At 37.7% G+C, this 20,289-nt stretch overlaps 1 protein-coding gene across 8 annotated transcripts in view; it reads right to left on the bottom strand.

The window, feature by feature from the left end:
• LOC308190318 (uncharacterized protein) overlaps positions 1–20,289 on the bottom strand; it is a 95,190-nt gene that overhangs the window by 14,348 nt on the left and 60,553 nt on the right. For 3 of the 8 annotated variants that reach the window (XR_013947069.1, XM_080581525.1, XM_080581534.1), the window contains 2 exons: positions 5,099–5,164; positions 83–894 (listed from right to left, as the gene is read on the bottom strand). Coding sequence is in view for 6 of the 8 variants with exons in the window: in XM_080581534.1 (XP_080437660.1) it covers positions 848–894; positions 5,099–5,164 (113 nt within the window). In the remaining 2 variants the exon portion in view is untranslated. Of the gene's footprint in view, positions 1–82; positions 895–4,535; positions 4,714–5,098; positions 5,165–9,886; positions 10,536–20,289 lie in introns of those variants that run through there. The other 5 variants (XR_013947068.1, XM_080581538.1, XM_080581535.1 and 2 more) reach the window with 3 other exon arrangements.

The following is a 20,289-nucleotide window of genomic DNA, read 5'->3' as shown; positions in this document are numbered from 1 at the left end:
TCCTTATCTTTTTGTGTAAGTAGTTCTGATACGCTGAGATGTAGCAATTAAAATTTCATTCATGCAAAGCTGTATGGTGTACATTTTTAATAGACTAAGTTATGAATACTAGTTTTTATTGATACAAAGTACAAGAAATGCAGTTGTCATGAAAATCTTCATGTAACAGCTTGGCTGTATTTACCTTAATCATTTATCTGTTGACATTGTTGAAAAAAAGGTTACATGCATTTCATCGTGTCACTGTCAGTAAGACACATGGCTTACATGTGGTAAGACACGTGGTATAAAAGAAGCCAGTTACAGGGAATGTAAAATTGGTTCTGCTAAAACTAGTTTAAAAGCCTAGTTTTAACTTGGTATGTTTTGATACATGTAACCTAGATAACATGGGCTATCTCTGCTAATAACACTGAAGCACAGGAAAAAGATGACTGTGTGATGGGATATGCTTCCAGGATACCTCAGAAGTGGCACCGGATAATAATCATTACATGTGATCAGCTCTTAGATTTATGCTATCTTTACATACGTGCCAGAAGCCCAGCTGCAGACAGCAGAAGAGCACAGAAAACAAACATACATGTACTTCTTAAAACAGAAAAACATTCCCATTTGAGTTTCTGACTCCAGGCACTGAGGAGAGCAAAAAGAGAGGGAAACAACCAGAGGCAGTCATATGCCTCGTGGCTTCCCCTCCACTAGCTGCTCCTACCACCCTGAAAAGCCAGAGCAGCAGCAGGAGATGCGTGGCCAGACTGCTCTGCTTGCCCTCTGCCAGCTCCTTCCCACCCCTGCCCCAGCAGGCACCAGGGGGACGCCACCGCAGGTCGGCCAGGCACATCTGTCAGAGCCTGAAGGCACTCTTGAAATGCAGCATATCTGGTGAAAGCCCTGGAAAGGGAACCCAGCAGGGGATTCTCTGAGGAAACAGTTGTTAAAGAATATCTTAGTCTCCTGTCTCCCTCCCTTTAACAAGAGAAAAGTCTTCTGCCCTCATTGCAGTGGCTCAAACCATCATCCTGAGCATCTTAGCTCCTCTTAACACCTTGAGTGCTATCTCTGGGCAAGCAGTACTGAACATCTGATTCTGAGCAAACTTGGCTGCTCAGAAACCATGTGCACATTAGCATCCCTCCTGCCTGCGTGTGAGATGGGATTTGAGAAGCCTGATAATCTGGGATCAAAATTCTGAGTTTATTTTACCACTCATCTTAGCCAAAATCTTTTGCCATTTTGCAAGGATAACAACCCTTGTCTCTTCCTGCATGCTTTTATCAAGCTCCCTGATTTGTTCCAAGTCCTCCTTCTTTGGCTGCCCCTTCGCACCACTTAGCTAAAAGCAGGACAGGACCCAAGGATACAACAAGACAACTGAACAGGGCAGAAGCAGCGAAAACATCACTGTGTTTGTGGCCAGTGTGGTGCCACTGCTATCTTGTCATAGATACTGAGGAGTCTTTGCTTTTTGACAGGTTTCTCTCAGACACCTGCTTGTCTCTCAGACACGCAAAATAGAAGATGATGTCAGAAAGCAAAGAACAAGGCTGATATGGTGCAGTAACATTTGCCCAAACTTCAGAGCTCAAAGACAAACATATTTGGGAAGTGACTCAGTGCTGGCACCATCATTCTCTGTTCTTGTCACAAGGCGAAGCCTACTCAAAAGTATCACATAGGTAAAGAAGTGAAACCTAAACTATATTTGCCCAGTCCCGATTATATTAATCCTATATGCAGTGGAAAACAAAAAAGCAAACAAAATAGCTTTGCTATGCATCTGATGCAACCTTCACACTCTTCTAAAACGTATGAGAAAAGAGGTTAGGAGGTGATAAAAATATCAGTAATAATACCAGATAGGGGAACATGGAAAGTCTCCCTCTGCCTACTCAAAAAAAAAAAAAAAAAAAGAGAAAAAAGGAAAAGAAAAAAAAAAGGGGGTGAAGAAAAAAAAAAACACCAAATTTACAAAGTTAGCAATACAATTATCCAATAATATACAATACAGTTATTTTGGGGAGGTTGTCCTCCATCCCAGGATAGAAGAGAATGTTGCATCAGTGTTGCTAAACATTGCTAACTGATATCAGTCAGCAATTTATTGGTGGATCAAACAGAGTCACAAACATCCATGTTAGGTTGAGGTGTGGTATAGGAGTATTCATGTGTGTTTCTCCTTTTGGCTTATGGCAAACAATTAGCCTATTTATGAACATCCCTGGACAACAGGCAGTCTGCCTTTAGGCTTTTTGTTCCCTGCCCAACACCAAGTATGCAGTGATAAAACCCCTGGGAGTGTTCTGGCATCCCTCAAGGTGCACATGCGTCTCTTCCTTCGATCAGACACAGCCATCAGACTGAATAGCTCATCACATTCTCCACACTGAATTGTGATTGCCCTGTCAGGCTTGTGAAGCATCTCCAGTTAACCCCTCGGTGCTACAACCACATGCAGTGAATGCACTTAGGAAGAGGTCATTTATAAAGTTTGAGTTTCTAAAATAAAATCTAGATTTTGGTAGTAGATATGGAGTTCTTTCTGCATAACTTTTAATGTAAGTGGATTGTCTAGCTCTCATTGCTGTAGAAAAAAGGTTGAAAAATTTTCAGACCTGACAGCCAAATAAATGTTGTGTATTTACGTGGCAAGGTTTTGGTAGTGTGGGGCTGCAGGGGTGGCCTCTGTAAGAAGAATCCAGAAGCTGCCCCATATTAGATAAGGGCCATTTTCAGCTGGCTCCAAAGGGACCCACTGCTGCCCAGAGCTGAGCCAATAGATGATGTTGTTTGTGCCTCTGTGAGAGCAGATTTAAGAAAGGGAAAAAACTGCAGCACAGCAGCAGCTGGGAGAGAGGAGTAAGAACCATCCCTGCAGACCCCAAGGTGAGTGCAGCAGGAGGGCAGGAGGTGCTCCAGGCAGGCAGCAGCACTTCCCCTGCGGCCTGTGGAGAGGCCCCTGGTGGAGCAGGCTGTCCCCCTGCAGCCCATGGGTCCCACACGGAGCAGATCTCCACGCTGCAGCCCATGGAGGAGCCCCCGGTGGAGCAGGTGGATGTGGCCTGGAGGAGGCTGCGGCCCATGGAGAGCCCCCGCAGGAGCAGGCCCCGGGCCGGAGCTGCAGCCCGTGGAGAGGAGCCCACGCAGGAGCAGGGGGTCTGGGGGGAGCTGCCGCCCGTGGGGGACCCGTGCTGGAGCAGTTTGCTCCTGGGGGATGGACCCCGTGGTACGGAGCCGTGTGGGAGCAGTTCCTGAAGAGCTGCTGCCTGTGGGCAGCCCCCGCAGGCTCAGTTCGGGAAGGACGGCATCCCGTGGGAGGGACCCCACATGGAGCAGGGGCAGAGAGTGACCATGAAGGAGAGGCTGAGATGAAGCATTAGGGACTGAACGCAGCCCCCATTCCCCGTTCCCCTGCGCCGCTCAGGGGGAGGAGAAGGTAGAAGAGGGTGGATGGGGGGAAGGTGTTTTTGGTTTCTTTCCTCTGTTTCTCACTTCTCTAGTTTGTTAGTAATAGGCAACAAATTTTACTAATCTTCCTACTCTGAGTCTGTTTTGCCCGTCATGATGATTATTGAGCGATCTCCCTGTCCCTATCTCAACACTTGAGTCCTTTGCGTTGTACTTTCTCCCTCTTCCCTATGATGAGGGGGAGTGAGAGAGCAGTTGTGGTGGAACTCAGCTGGCCACCTGAGTAAAACCACCACAATAAATAAATACGCAAAACTGTGTTTTAAAATCTGTATCATGATCTTTGTGCACACTATCAACGTTAGCCTCCCACCATAGAGAGTTAGGTTTACAGAGCAATGAGACAAAAATGGCAGCCACTGAGATAGCACAGGACATAGCAATGTTCATATTTGCTCTCCATACCAAGAACTCCAGAAGCCAGAAGGCAGGAGCTTTCTATAAAGCTATCCAAGAGCACAAATGTAGGGCCTCGGAGCATAATTAAGCAAATAACTACTTCTGTTTGACATTCCTCACAGAAGAATGTGTTATGTCCTATGAATTCAAAATATGCAATTAAAGAAAACACATTCCCCCTTCTCCTGTTCCCCAAATAAAGTAATCTAAAGGCCATCACTTTGAATTGCTGGCTGTATTAGCTAGCACAGCCATCAAATATTCAGCTGGGAGCCTCTCTGAGTACAAATGCGTTAAGCTGCACTCCAAAAGTCAACAAACATAAGAAAAAAATACCGCTTAAAAACTACTATATACATGATTATGAATAATTCCGTGGCAGTTATTTAAGGAAGACTGTACATCAAACCATCTTCCACTCCCTATTTTTACGTTTTCAACTAAATATAAAGGACAAATATAGCAGTAAGTTGAATTTTTGCCTTCACTGAGATCTAATGCGAATCAAAATTAAATGCCCTCACCTTAACTTTGTTAACTTAAAATCTAATGGGACAGATGTTTACATGCTGATATTTCTACTGCTTTACGTTGAAAACATACAAATATAAGAACTGCACATTGTCAAATATTCAGCGTAAATCTCAAATTATTTTCTTTATGATTGCTGCTGAAGATTACACAATACTATGTGAACTGAAGATATACATTCATTCCACTCCTGATATGGAAAATAGCAAGCATGTTTAAAATATCAGTCTGTTTTGCATAACAAAATATGAAAAAATACATATTATATAGCATAAGGTAAGTTCCAGTTCTTCCACCTGCATTCTGATTCACTGACTGTGCAATATAGTAGTAAGAGGGAAAAAAATATTTGTAAAACACACATCCATAAGGACCTCCTTGATGCCACTCTAATCTTGTAATGAAAAGATCTAGGGCACCAGGTAGGTGTCTAAGGATCCCAAATGTAAGGATCAGGGAGAACAGCTAATGCTTCCTGACAGAACATTTATGAAAACGTGCCATTTCAAATGTAGATATTTTTTGAATGCCCTTGACTTCCTTTGAGCCCTTGACTTGAGCCAGCTCCAAGGCAACCCAGTAAACATACCAACAAAGAGGGATACCAATTAGCTGGGAGCCTCCAGCCACCCCTGATAAACTCAGCCAAAACTTATTTGATGAGGTGTAGTTAGCAAAGAAACCATGAAAATGAACTGACCTTCCAGGAAAACAGGAGTCACAAACAGCTGTTCCCAGAACTGATTTCCTATGTCCACGTAGGTATCTACACCAAAAAAAGTATAAAAAGTTACTCTCTGTCTACACAAAATGAGCTTCTCTGCATGAGATCTCCCAGATACAGCAGAACCTTACAAGGAAACCTAGCTGACTCTAGACTTGGCAACAGATGATTAGTGAAGAAAGACTTTTCCATCACTGATTAGCCCCACTCCTGGTAGCGGTTTGGTGAGCGTGGTACTGGTAATACCTCACACTATATATAGGTGCAACATTTAAGTTCAAATGAAATTCACACTTGCTTTCCCAGTGGGAAATCTATAGGAACTTATAATATGTACTTGTTTTACTTTTAACATGTGGTATATATATTTATTTTACTAGCAGTAATTTTGTAGTAAGTTGTAATAAAGAAATTCACAGAAACCAAACCTCCATGTCCTTGTGTATTATGGGATCTTGCAACCCACAGCCACGACCTTTAGGAACCCGTGGATTAGGTAACCCTCATAATGACATGGCTGAGATAGCCCTCTACTGCTAAGAAAGGAATTCTCTTCTTTATCTTGTAATCTGTAATATGCTAAGTCTTTCACTTCCCAGCTAGATATTAACGTCTGCCATTCATATATTGTTGTGACTTCATTTGCCAGAAAATGCATGTAACCTTCTTAAATTATCATTTTTAAGATAGCACTAAATATGAAAACTTCCAGAATCACTATTTCAAATATACCTGACGAATGCATATGCATAAAATTATTAATTCTGTTTTTAAAAAATACACAAATACTAGTTTATACAGTAGCCATACTCCAAGTGATCCCCTGATGTGGTATATTGGAAGACAAGAACTTAGGTGGGAGAAGGGGAGTACCATGGGAAGCATATCCACTATGGGTTTCCAGGTAAAAGATGAGCCAAGCATTTCTTAACATTGTGATCATGAGGTTTCACGGGCATAACAGATGTGTTCACTGAAAGAAGAGAATTTGGTCCACAATGTGCATTTAGTGAAGCACATTTGTAAATGGAAATTGCAGTTGCAGAATAGAAAAAGCACTTCTGGTACGTTCTAGCTGAAGAAAACATTCTGGTGATTAAAGCAACTCTCTCATTGTTTCTTTGCTCCCTTCTCCACATTGCACTTAATGGATATATAAAAGCAGGCAGTATTTTAGACAAAACTAAGTAAGCTTGGCTTCTTTCCTAAACTAGCAAATGCATGTGCTAGCAGTGGATGAAAATGACAGTACTGAATATTTTCTGACAATTTTTATATTTTTTCAAGCATTTAGTGAGAAAGGATGTTTTCCCTATATAGCTGTTAATAAACACCTTATTCTGGACTCTTATTTTTTGTTTTTCCTTTGCTCAGTGGCATAAAATAGCACTGAAAATGAGTGTTTTCTATAAGTTTACTGTGGTATTCACTTCCCCTGAATGCTACAATGCAAAAGCTGTTTAGCTTACCAAATCATTTGTAACATTAATTACTGTGATCAAACAGAAGAATTTTGCGCCAGCCATCTAAAATAACACTTCAGATAAAATATATTTTTAGTCTCACTTAAGTTTAAAGCTTGGTATTGTGTGCTTGGTATTGAGTTGGTGAATTCTTAGGACACCTTTTCAGATTAATATTGTAATGCTCTGTCAATTGCTATATGCTTTTTACAGGGGCACATAAGAAGTCCTATTAAGATCAAGATCATATTAACTTAAGAACTGTACAAACAAGCATTAAGATAAAAGCCTGTAGTATAAGAAGATAAACAAAGAGGAGGGAAACAGCGAGACTAAGTGATCTCCAGCAGACCAACAGGGCAGGTTGTTGTAAGACACTGGGGTGGAACTCAGTCAATTCCAGTTTACTGCCAGGACCACTGGAGCTATGCTAGCTAAACTTCTACATAGCAAGAATATTGTGACTATACAACACCTCCACAAAAAAAAAAGAAAAAAAACACTTAACTAAGCATCAACCTCACTGTCCTTTGGTTTAGCTTCCAATGACACAGTACTTCTGTACTCACTGGCTGATGGCAGTGCTTCGGACGGCTGTCAAGATTTGGGACCTTCTTGCAGGCAGATTCAGCATAAAAAACAGAATATGAAGTGTGTGATGCTCTGGTGCAATTGGTTTGTTGGACTTTCTGTAGGCCACTAAAAACCTGAGTGATCTTTTACTAGGACATGATGTCAGCCCTTGATAGAACCAAGATACAGTGGACTGAATTTCCAAACTAGTATTTCTTCTTTTCTGTCTGAACAGAAGCAAAACTTGTATGTTCTGATCTGGGGATATGCATGCAGAAATGTAAGATACTCTCTCTTATCAAGAGCAAGACAGGAAAGATTATGTTAAACACATCCCTATGGCAAATTATTGAACTCAGCCTACATGCAATGGATTTGCAATAATCGGTGTTGCCACATCTAAAGGACACCCCCAGTAAAACACAGAAACTGACCACGAGAATCTTTTTTAACCTGCTGCAGATTCGAAGTCAAATGCATTTGCTTAAATTGTCTGGTTTGGTGGCATGTGCAATACGATCTAGTTGTTCACCACATCTCACACAAGACTAATCACCTGAAGTGGAAAGGCTGACATCTTAAAGTTAAATGCTGCTCACAACCCAATGTATTTCACATTATCTCTTAACCAAACCAATGTACTGAGACCTTCCATCTGTCATTATCACATCGTATATTCAAAAAAGGGTCTTCATATTCAGTAAGCTATGTAGTGTACAATGCTTTTCAAATGAGAATCAAGAAATGCAAACACTAATGCTTGTAATAAACTACTCACATGATGGTATTTGTTCCCCATATTCTTGGGATTGCAATTGACAGAAGTTTATATATACACTCCTTATAGAAAACAAACAAACAAACAAACAAAACCGAATGGAATTGTTAAGTAAATTGTGAAAAGTGTGACCGTATCTACTTCATTGTAATGAGCAATAAAGAAGAATCTTTTCCACATTTGAAATCTTTATTCAATTACATATCCAAATACAACCCAGATGTCTCTACACAACACTATGTGCATATGTTGAATAGCTTGTTTGTTCCTTTGTTTGCTTATTGAATAATGAGAAATACTACTGTCCTTTTACTTAAGTTTTTCTTTTGGCGATGAGTACTGAATATGCTAACCAACATCTGATATACAGCTTGCTAACTTCTGTAGTATTTCTTGGAGAGGATCCATTTTTCCTGTCTGGCACTACATAAAGGAGAGTTACTTCAGACTTTCTATTTTTTTAGTTTTATCTGCAGCAGATAACACATTGTGCTCTGATTCTATTCTCCTTAAAACAGAAAAAAAAAAAAAGTAAGCAGCATCAGTACATTCAGTAAAATTGATGAAATTTAATGGGTTGTTCTAAGTTCTATGATTTCATTATTTTTCTATAGCATCCTATTCAATTGCTGGCTTTAATCAAATATGCAAGGCAATTATAACATGCATTTCAAATTACTTTGAAAACAAAGATTAACCTTCACATGAATAATTTACATCAAATGCTACACATACAAACAAATGTACTTCTCCAACAGTTCTGCTACCTTGTGTCTTTATAAGTTGTTTCTACCTTTACAAAGCCAGTGTAAAATGTTACTAGAAGAGTGAGCGTACAGCAGAATATGTGACAGAGGAAAAAATATGCACAGCATCTGCTGGTTCTAACTGATGCTTTAATAATACTGGAAAATGCAGTAAAAATGCAGCTACTTGAACTGATGAACATGGTCACAATTTTGTGTCACTGACAAGTTCATATTAAATTTGTCCTAAAGCATGCATTAATTTATTAAATCTAAGAATTTTCAAAGATTCATAATATCATATTTGTGCTACCTTACACAAACTGTTAACTGATGTCAACTTTTTCTCTAATTCAGGATTCAGAAAACCTAGTACAGTGAGATCTTAACATAATTTTTCAGTGAAGAACGTTGGTGTGATGTGCATAGTTTTTTGGTTTTTTTTTTTAATAAAAAGAAACAGAAACCATACTTTGTTGAAAAGTTGCCCCCTTCAACAAAGAGGCCCTTACATTCTGGAACTTTAAATATGCCACAGAAAATTCACATTGTGATTCCCAGGAAAAACTGACAAAAGTTTTGACAATAAAAGGTTTTGAGAAAAAAAACAAAACATGTTTTTGCACGTGTTCTGTGCAGTCTTGCTCTTGGATATTAAGCTTTGATGTTTCCACCTGAACTGAGGAGGCTTTATACCAGGCTACAGTGAGGGTGAGGACTCACGCTGCAACTTACAGCAACCGATGCTGATGGTAGAGAAACACTGGTACAGCATTAGGGGAAAACAGGACATGACAAACAAAAGAAGAAACTCAGTATATAGGCAATATAGGAATCAGTTTTAAAATGCCACTGGGATACAAAATAGTCCTGATCTGCTTATTAAGCATGAAATTTCCTTTACTCTTTTCCAGACAATTAGCCAAAGAATCCTTGCCGTTCTATTTCTCACTTAAATTTTCCTTTTAACTATTGAATGCTTTCATCTTTTCTTAAAAATTTTTTAAAACACAGCTTTATCCCTAAAAATTCTGGGAAGTTACGTGATGCTATTTCAAAGTGTCATCAAAATCTTTCATCTTGACATTTTAAAATGTAAATATTTTTGCAGCTTTCCCATTCCTTTGTAATTTTTTTTTTTTGATGTTACTACTGCTAAACTGCATTTTCAAGTTGTCCTATTAATCATCACAATCATTTTTGGATAACAGCACTGAGAGCTGAAAGAAATCTCTCCAACTCTGCAGGGTGCTGAAAGTACAAAGCATCACCGTTGTATTTTTGTGTGGATGTTTCTACTTTTTTTCTTTGACAAAGATCTTCCATTTGAACCTTACAGAGAAATGAAACAGTGGTTCTGAAGTAGCTATTTGGCATCTGGTTTCCACTTGCTGCACCTCTTCCTTACTGCTTTATGACTATCCCTATTGTCCTTTCCCCTTACTATGGAATGGATGATGCAGAGTCACAGTTCTATCATTTAAATAGGAACAGATCATCATGACAGATAGCTGCTGAAAGAGGCATGCTGTAACTGAAGCACCAACACTTTAGTACAAACTAGAAATCTATTTAGCTTGGTGAAAGTAGCCCCCACCTGTCACAAACTCAAACCCTGTTATTACAGAATAACTTCAAGAAAAGAGTTCACGTATACTTCCCTACTCTTTTGTGGTAAACTGCTCTGATGATAATATACACCAAGACATCACAAGTTTTTCCATTCCATTTCAAAAAGCAACAGTGACTCCAACTTCCTAGCTCACTTCTTCAGCCTTAGCAGCAACCTTAGCACTATCAGAGTAGAATAAATTCCCAGCTTCCTGGAATGTGTGACAGTCAAAGGTGCCAATCTGTTGATGTAAGCATATGAGGTCAGTATTAATACTTCGCATTAGTGTTGAATCTCTACTTGAAAACCAATTTCAGCACTGTTCTCTGCTAAGTTATTTATGGCTGCAAGATGATTGGAAAATAAAAATCTCCATCGAAACTGATGACAGACAAGACCTAAAAGAGGCCAAAAAAGAGATTCTCAACTTAATCGCTTACGTGAAGATAAATTTAAAAATTCCCATTTGAGAGAATTAGAGAAAAAGAAAGGCCTTAAACTGGAACTGTGCTCATAGTATTACCATTAGCTCCACATCCAAAAATAAAGGAGGATTTTCCTTTAAAGACTTCAAATAAAGAAACAACGAAACATTAATCAGGAGTCAAAGCTGACAAATTTAACTCCTAGATGTATATAGTGAAACAGAGAAGAAATTCAAGTTTATCATATGAAAAAGGTACAAATCACTTCCTAATTTTCAGTACTTGTTTCATTTTTTTACGTCTATGTATAAATACAAATAAAGTAAGCAATTATTTGCCAGGATTAGCCCCGACTATTTTTACATGATTTTGTCATTCGCTACTATTATGTCAGAAATCTGAACAGTACCTTTTTTTTTTTTTTTTTTTTTCTTTTCAGAATTTCTATAGAATCCTGCATCCACCAAAGAAGTCTGCTTATCCCTCTTTACTGCTATACAATCAGGTCATGATGCCATGATTGCTGCTGCTAGATCTTCAGTACAAAATTGATGCTGATGATTTGCCAGCATTTGTGTCACTTGTGTTGGAACAGCCTGAAGACAGAATACAGAGCTGACGTACTTATATTGTCTTGGTGCTGCAAGAGGACTGATGGTACCAGGAAAAAGTCTGTCAGTGCAAAAGTAACCTGTTGATACTTCTAAACATACTTAAACCAGATCGATATTTCTCAACATACTTAGAGCATGTGGCCTCATGTTCTTCTAACCTAGAACTCAAGAGGCTTAGAGATAGAGTTAATGTGGTATTGAATTTTTGGTTTGTTTGTTTGAAGGGAGCTACTAGACCACACAAATGAAGACTGAAGAAGGCACTGAGTAATGGTCTGTGGCCGCTGTTCCTCAATCAACCATGCCAGCCAACAACATGCTCAGTCTTTAACCACTAAACATAGGAGGGGAAGCTCTTTTTGTTGCCACCGGTTTTTCCAGCAGATCTAAATGCCAGGTGAACTTTGGCTTTCCTGGCAGCAACCCCACATTCCTGGGCAAAGTCCTGAATTCTTCATTTGTCCCTGCTTCCACAATGTGAACTGCCCTCCAGGCTGGGCTGTGGTACAGGCTTCTCTGCAGCACTGACTGGATGGGGTTTGTCACTCCTTCATCAGGAGTTTCAGGACCTAAGTGAAATAATTCTTTTATCCTTATAAATCGACTGCATTTTGACTTCACTTTCTGATTGAATATTTATGTGAATAAAATAGTTAATGATTTTATTAAATAGATTAGATATTGTCTCATCAATAAAATGTGCAGCAACCTTGTCAAAATTGAACTTTTTAGTACTGACCTTTTGACATATCTTAATTGGATTCTGTTATTACTATTTCTATTTTGTGAATATTTTAACTATTTGCCTTTATTCTTTAGAAAAGGAAATATTCCAACCCTGAACTTGCCTAGTGATCTATGTATTACAGAACATATCTTCCCAGAAGCACACAGCTTGGAGTAAAGGAAAGAAAATACCAAAAGCATTATCAGAGCCCTGAAAGTCTCCAGAAAATTAGTATCTCAAAACAGCAACAAAAAGAAGAAAATGTCCATGTACCCAGGTTGATAATTGCATTGCAAAATAATAAATAATAATAAATAAAAAATAATAAATATGAGTTAGAAGCCCTTTCAACCAGGAAGTACCATTTCTGAATTACAAGAGAATATCTTTTATAATATGGTAAACCATTTTAACTCCCCATTTTAGAATGCATTAATAAGAATACAGTTTTCTTCATGCTGCAAAAGGTGTGTCCAGAATATGGACAGATGGAGAAGGACATATAAAGGCAAACAACCTGGAATTTGTGAAAAACAAACAAACAGAAAAACCCAACTCTTTTGAAATACACTACATTTGCTTGACTTCCTGCCTTTTTAGAAATATACATTCAACAATCCATCAATGCTATTTCCAATGACAATGTACCCTCAGACTTACCTCAAAATTTTCTCCCTTACAGTCAGTCTCTTGTATGTCCCTAGTCAGGCTAGCTACCACAAACTAAAACCTAAACTGTAACAGGAAGAGGTTTGTTCTTCTCTGATAGCCTATGCTGAAATAACGTTTCTATACTTTAAAAAAATACCATGAATGATAGGAAGTGCATTCACATCAGGTACTTTACGTCATAACGGCTGTAACATTTAAGTATTGTTATTGTCTCCAAATGCTTTCAATTCCACCTTCCTAATATTCTACTGAAATATTTTTTTTTTTCATGTGCCGCATATTGCCATTTCTTCTGAGATGTTTCACACTGACTATGAAGGCTTCTGTATGATTTTGCCATATTCTCACACCATTGTCAGATTTTTGTACAAGGAGTTAGAAACAGATCTGTAAAAATGTCAACTGGTTTTTTTTTTTTTTTTTTTTTTATAAAGAAGGGTTGTTGTTTTTCCTGCATCCACTACCACAAGTCTACACATAGCCTTTAACACTGGGCTCTTATTTTCCTCTTTTCTTCCCTAAGCTCCTTTCATCTTTTGCCAGAAGTGTTAGACATCAGGTGTTGTAATATAAGAATCTGGAAAACTTACTCTTTTTTTTCTGGTCCCACTTCTAAATGAATACCCTTTATTTTATACCAGTATACTTACCTCTTAAGTATACAGGAGTATCTTTCATTTACGAGACCCAGATGAAATATCTCTTTAAATTCTATTGTAGTGACACAAGTATTATCAGATTTTAGGAAAGGTAGTACAGAAAATTGTTTTAAAAAAAGGATTAAGTATTTAATTTCAAGTGTTTCACTAGATGGCTTTGTATCCTTAAGTATGACTTACCACACAGGTAAGTTTAATTTTTTAACTCTTACAGCTTAAATGGTATTTTTTTTCCTATTAATGGAAATGTTTACTGCACATAAAAGAATCATGTTATATTTGTGCAATAAAGGCTGCAGGATTGGGCCAGTAACATTCTCTAAAGTATTATCATTAACATGCTATTATAAATCAGTCCAAGTCAGTTGCACTATGCATGTAAACAGGAGTGGAAACATAGGCTTTTTAACAAAAAGAACCTTCTATGCCCATAACTGAATGACAACTTGATGTTTGATTTCACATCAATCATATACACACCCACGAATTATACTTTTTTTTTCCCCCCAAAGTATGAGATAGATTTGTGAGTCAACAGAGATCACTGTATGTACTCCAGCTCTCACCCCAGCATCCTTGTTTTGTAAAACTTGTAGACAAAAGTAGAAACCAGTCTTAATGTACTAGTTTTCTTATGCTGTCATAACCTGAGAAATATTCTATGATTTTCATATATATTATACTCAAGCTCTCAGCAAGTATTGAATCAATTAGAGTGATTTTCCTAGTTGAAGGTATATATTTGACAACTCTAATCTCTGTTTAATGACAAAAACAGCTTATTTTTAGTTCTTCTGAAAATCCTTTAGGTTATCCTATATGTAAACACTCCTTCAACTGAACTTTCCACATAGCTATGAGATACCTTTCCCCTACTGCTAACAAGAACTTCAGTCACAGACCCTTTGTATCAGACACTGTGTGTACCCAGACCAAAAGGAAGGTTCATGTCCCAGACAATTTGACTTTTAAACATAAGGCAAGAGACAGTGGGAGCACATGAACTGACAGCAAAGTGTAAAGAAACAGCAGGATAACAATGACCTGTAAGACAAGTTTTGGCCACTTTTACTATTGGTCTAAGTCACTTCACTGTTTTTTGTAGATAGAAATATTTGACAAGATAGGCTAGTCTACTGTGACAGACTAGGAATGAAGGACATTTTTTAAAGTACTGAGAGGATCCTTACACGAACATTCGAGCTAGTAGAGATCTTACATTATCCTGGCACCTAAGTTGAATTTGTCAACACCTTTACTATTTGCACCTTGGAAACCTGAGCTTAGGGTAGCAGATGCTGGCCAGTGTAAAGATAAATAAAAGTGTATGCATTCCTGTAGGGGAGGGTCACTGGCACTTGTCTCTCCTGAATACTTCTTGCTTACCCCAAAGGGACAGGCCTTTAACAATTTTGAAGGGCCATTCTGGTTCTCGTGTAGATTACTCTAAAACAGAAACAAAACAAGAAATATGAACAGCTACTGGTGACCTGCATTTAACAAAAGCAGTCGTAGATTTAGCTTGCAATGACATAATATACATGCATAGGTCATGAATTTTTCCCAGCTAATTTTACACGCACTGCCTCCTGTGCACAGCCTAGTCCTAGCACCTGAGCTTCTACATCTGGCTGAGAGGAGGAGCAAGTGCAGGCACCTAACGGCATTCAGATGGTCCCAGCACCCAAGGTTAGGTGAAGTGCTGATACTAGGCTATGGATTTGCAAAAATTGGACCTCCCAGGTCTCTCTCTTTAGATCTCTCTAGATTGTTTGTTGGTTGGTTTTAAGGATTCCTGAAGCTGTCACTTCATCCGGACAGCTGTACTGCAGCTCCATAGTTAGAAATGGCAGGGAGAAAACAAGATTGTTATGAGCAAGCAGAATTTTTCTGACCTTTCTTATTACATGCATTTATCTCTTGACTACAGAGTTTGCTGTTCCTGACCAGCTCAGAGATTTTGAATTAAGGAAAGTGGTCTAAAATCTAGCAATTTGGCATTTATAGGGAAACCTCTTTTACCAGTTTATAATTTGCCCTGAATAAGGTATACTCAGAGATGCTAGGATCTTCACTCTGTTGTTTACATCAACTAATGCATGTGAAACGCAATGTCTCTTATGAGTAAAAAGCATCTCTTATGAGAAGAATATTCTCAAAAAATGTGAAAAATGCATTTATTTATCTATGTTTTGTCTGTGTTTTTGAAACACAATTCAGTGTTTCTTCTCCCTCCTTTCCACCTGCCCCTTAAAACACAGCTGTATTTCATCACAGAGCCAAATTGTCATATGCATCACTCAGAAAATGAAACAAACCAAAATGCACACTGAACCCTTAGCAACCTACAGTGATTGAGGACTGTATTATCAAGATTAATCATAACTGCCTTTTAAACAAAAAGGCAGTTTTAAACCAAAAGACTGTTTCAGGAGGCAGACAGACTGCTGAAATAAAAGTACAAGCAATGCAACATTTCCTAAGCTCTCCTAATGTAGCTACCTCTATTTCTAGTCCTTCCTATTTTCATGATAAGGGTTTTGAAATATATACTTCTAACACCTTTCTAATTTTCTGCTTTTTTTCTTTTTAGTTTCCTAAAGCTAAAACTGGTTTCAATCATATCCATCTGGCTTAACTCATTATAACTGTTTGATTGGAGTTATCTTCCCCATAGCTTTGCTCAGTCCATATATTACTTTCCCTCTGGGAATCTGCAATCTAGTCTCCTCACCTTCCTTCTTTCTCTTTTTTTTTTTTTTTTTAATTAGCTTATGAAACGGATTTAAGAATGATATTTTCTTATCATCTGAGAACTGAAGTTGGCTTTATCTTACCTCTCACTGATTTTGCACACAAATGGCATCTTCACAGGCAACAATGAATGTAAATACACTTCCTAAGCACTCAAATCTCTTGCATAGTAAAGCAAACAGAACATTGTTATTTTGTTTGTTTTTTTTAAGTGACTGAAACACCTATAAAAAATGACAGCAAATGCGTAGAGCAGATTTACGTAATTATGGCTTGAATGTCAGACAATAATGTAATCTATACTGTTTAAGTAAGATTAGCACTAATGCCAATACATTCATCGCCCTGTTCCCTTAGGACCTCGTTCAAACCTTAAGAGAAGGGAAAGAAATTCACTGACGTCAATGAATTTTGAATCAGGATCAGACTACTTACTTATTTTGTCTGGTCTGGTACTTAAGAAAGTACTTTGCCCTATTCACAACAATAAAATCCTTCCTTTGTAGGCCCCAGTTTTGCAACTGTCAGCATAATGACTAAGCAGACAATGGCATTTCTGAAACCATGATATTATACTGATTTTTGATGCAAATGAAAGTCAATGTGTGAACAGAAGGATTTGTACTACAGATCACCTATTTATGTGCAAAGATAATAATTGCTTTTCATCAACTGATCAGTGTGTTAAATGATGTCTTTCTGCTGCAGTTGCATGCAGTGCCCCATAAACAAAATCTGGGTAATATACTTATGACACAAGTCAAGCAGTTTGTCTTTTAGATACACTAAGTACCTACTTTCTGAAAATCATGGTATTTTTAATATGAATTACAATTTGGTCACACACACCACAAAAATAAAGAATTAAAATAAAATACAAGAGTTTAGACTGGAAAGTTATAATACATTGCTCCAAGAGACAGAATGCATGTCACAAAAAATAACTGCAGTTCACTTTCTACCTGTTTCCAGAAATGATAAAGAAAGGTCCATCATCTTAATACAAAGGACATGTACATGTATTGCCATTCAAAATGGAAACAACCTGCATAGAATCTTGGAGGCATAACTATTATTTTATGGAACATATCACTGTATTTGGTTGTTTATGAGACACAGAATGGCATGACAAATGAGGTGTGACACAGCAAGTCAACTTTAAAATAAAACAAAACTCTTCTATTTCTGGATCTGCTGCTTTGGATTATGTCTAAACAAAGCATATCCATGGGAATGGAATGATAAAATATTCAATGCATTTGAAATGTCAAGGGTTGTGGCAGTTCAGCTAGTTTAAGTGAGATGGAAGGAAGTTTGGCTTGCAAGCTAAAGAACAGATATTAGCTAGTCCCTCATGCCTGATTACCAGTTAGAATAGCCTTCAAGAAGTTGAAAACAATTACAAGAGTTTATGAAAACAAACTTCAGGTCACTTCAGTTCTCTGATTCCTCAATACTGAAGGCTAGGAATTATCCTTAAAGCTGTTCACTTGTTGAATCTGTTTACGTATCAACAACATTTGGTAACTTTAGAGCTGAGACACGCTCGGTTCGTAACTACTGAAGTGGTATATCAATGAAATAATGGTTGTGGGGTTTTTTTGTTTGTTTTTTAAATGACCAAAATGTTTTGGGTATTTAAAATGATCCAGTAAACATTGCCTGTCAGTAGTTACAGTAGCATCCTAGAAGGCGCTTAGCCAAAAAGGATATTCAATGGGTCACAGGTGTTGTCTTGAGCCAAGGCTCTGACCACACTTAGAAACTTGAAAATAGATCTCCTCATTTTGCAGGTAAGTCTCCTGGTGCTTTCCTGTCCTGGCAAATAACTGCCAAATGTTAAAACCTGAGTTGGTTTTCTCTCTTAAACAGAAATACAAAGTTGGGCAACAGAGGCAATCTTATCACTTCACTTCTAAAACATGAAATGTAATTATACAGGAGACGGAGATTCTCTCCTCACAAGGATGGCCAGTGAGAGTACCAGAGGCAATAAGCACAAGTTGATTTATAGGAAATTCTGTTGCATGTATGAGGAAAAAAATCTTTGCCATGAGAATGATTAAACACTGGTGTAGGTCATCCAGAGAAGTGATACAGTCTCCCTTGCTATAAGTATTCCACACTTGGCTTGACAAGTCCCTGGATAACCTGATCTAACATCCAGATTTCAAGAGAAGATTACAAAATGATCTCCAGAGGTCCCTTCCTGCCTAAAACCTTCCTCTGATTTTAAGAGAGACAACATTTGCTATCATCTGATTTGATTAAGCTCTTCACAGCAGTGTTTTTTGTTTTGATGTGTCAACAATGGCTAAACCACAATGGCTACAAGAAAGTTCAAGAGTAATCCAGATCACAATCCTGTCCTGAGGCAACATCCTCTGGACCTACTGTCATACTGATGATCAGAAACATCATGGCTTAGTCTGAGAAACCTTACTGGACTGATGCCTTACAGTAACTACTGTAAGGAAGCTGCTACATTCTTTGTGCCTAACTTAAAAGATCTCTTACTGCAGTTTACACCTGTTAATTCCTTTTCTATCAACTATGGACACAATCGTTCTTTTCTTTTCCTTAATCAGTTTTGAATGCATTTTCTAATATCCTCCCTCTGCCTCTTCTTCAAGCTTAGGAACCCCTTTGTTCTGCCTTTCCTGATGGGTACTGGACCTTGATGTTTAAAATACAAAAGCTTGTAATTCTCCATAGGGAGACAGATATCATAAAAGACTTGGTGCTTAGTGCTTTCTTCCCACCCACCCCTTCACTGAAATCACGGGGAAATAAGCACATAAGTACTGCTGTGAAAATATGCCCTAAATTTTGTCATTGTTCAACATAGTGATTGGGTTTATTAACTCACTCTTTTGTCTTTGATGTCAGAATCTTGCAAGGAGAGGTTTGCTGGTACTAGAATTTAGTTAGTACTATTTGCATATGATACAGAGAGTAGAAACTGGTTCTAAGTTCTGAAAAAAAGGTAGGTTTTTTTTTTTTTTAGTTTGGGAAACAAAGTGAAATTTTCATAAAAGGTGACTTGGGTGTTATTTCAAATTTGTGACCTTCTAAATAAACCATAGGTTTTTGTTTGTTTGTTTGTTTTCTTTTCCATCATTATGCTGCTTGTGATCAGGAATAAGTGAAAAACAAAACAACAACAAAAAACAAACCCCACCAGCTCGTGTTCATACATATATGTAAACACTATCTAATGCTTGGTTGGAAATGCCCAGGATAGAAATATTGCATTAATGGATGCAAATGAGATAATGTGCTGTAGAACAGAACTTGAAATCATAGTGCAAATGTAAATGTTTGCTTTAAGCTCGATTACTACTAAAATTATTTCTTGGTATTTTAACCTCCATTTCTAACCTTCTCTAGATATTACTGAGCCATGTAGAAAGGTACAGAAACTATGACCTAGATTAAATAGTGCAAAGAGAAAGAACACACTAGGGATACATTGGTGTTAGCATCCTCATTAGGAAATTAAAACAGTTAATCAAAGAGGAAACATTTTCCTTCCATAATACAGAAATTGTCATCAATCACTGTCTGTTCAGTGAGAGAGAGAAAAATATTAACTTATAGTGTCCAAAATTGTTAAAGTTGTTCCTTAGAGCAATACGGAACCATATCTATTAATTTTATCACAGATCAGAAATGGATACAACACAAAGGAGACATTTAAATAAGATTAAAAGTCTGAGTAAAACTAACAAGGAACAAGAAAAAACTCTTAAAAATGACACTCAATATTCCTACGTTCCAATTTAAAATATTAAAAATAAACCTACACAACAATGCCTCATTTCTTGCTTTTGTCATCTAACAAAGACTGTTTGTATTATTTAAACAACATTCTTTCTTATAGAAAAATACAACAAAAAGTGGTAAATTAAAAGAATCCTATTTAAAGTGTAGATAGCCACTAGGTATTATTTGTGATAAGTTTATTAAACAGTTAATGAATGTTTAGCACCCATTAGGAGAACATCTACAACTCATTTCGTGAAGATGTGACAGGCCATGTTAACAGGACAGATGCACATAGGTATACATAACGAACGTCAGGTTACGTGACTGCTGCTACCTAGAAAACAAAACCATCCAATATTTCCCATAATGTTTGTGC

The sequence above is a fragment of the Anser brachyrhynchus genome (genome assembly GCF_964034855.1).
Source record: "Anser brachyrhynchus genome assembly, chromosome: 2".
NCBI classification, from domain to species: domain Eukaryota; kingdom Metazoa; phylum Chordata; class Aves; order Anseriformes; family Anatidae; genus Anser; species Anser brachyrhynchus.
Note: the sequence above shows the minus strand (reverse complement) of the source record. Positions and strands in the feature narration are given on the sequence as shown.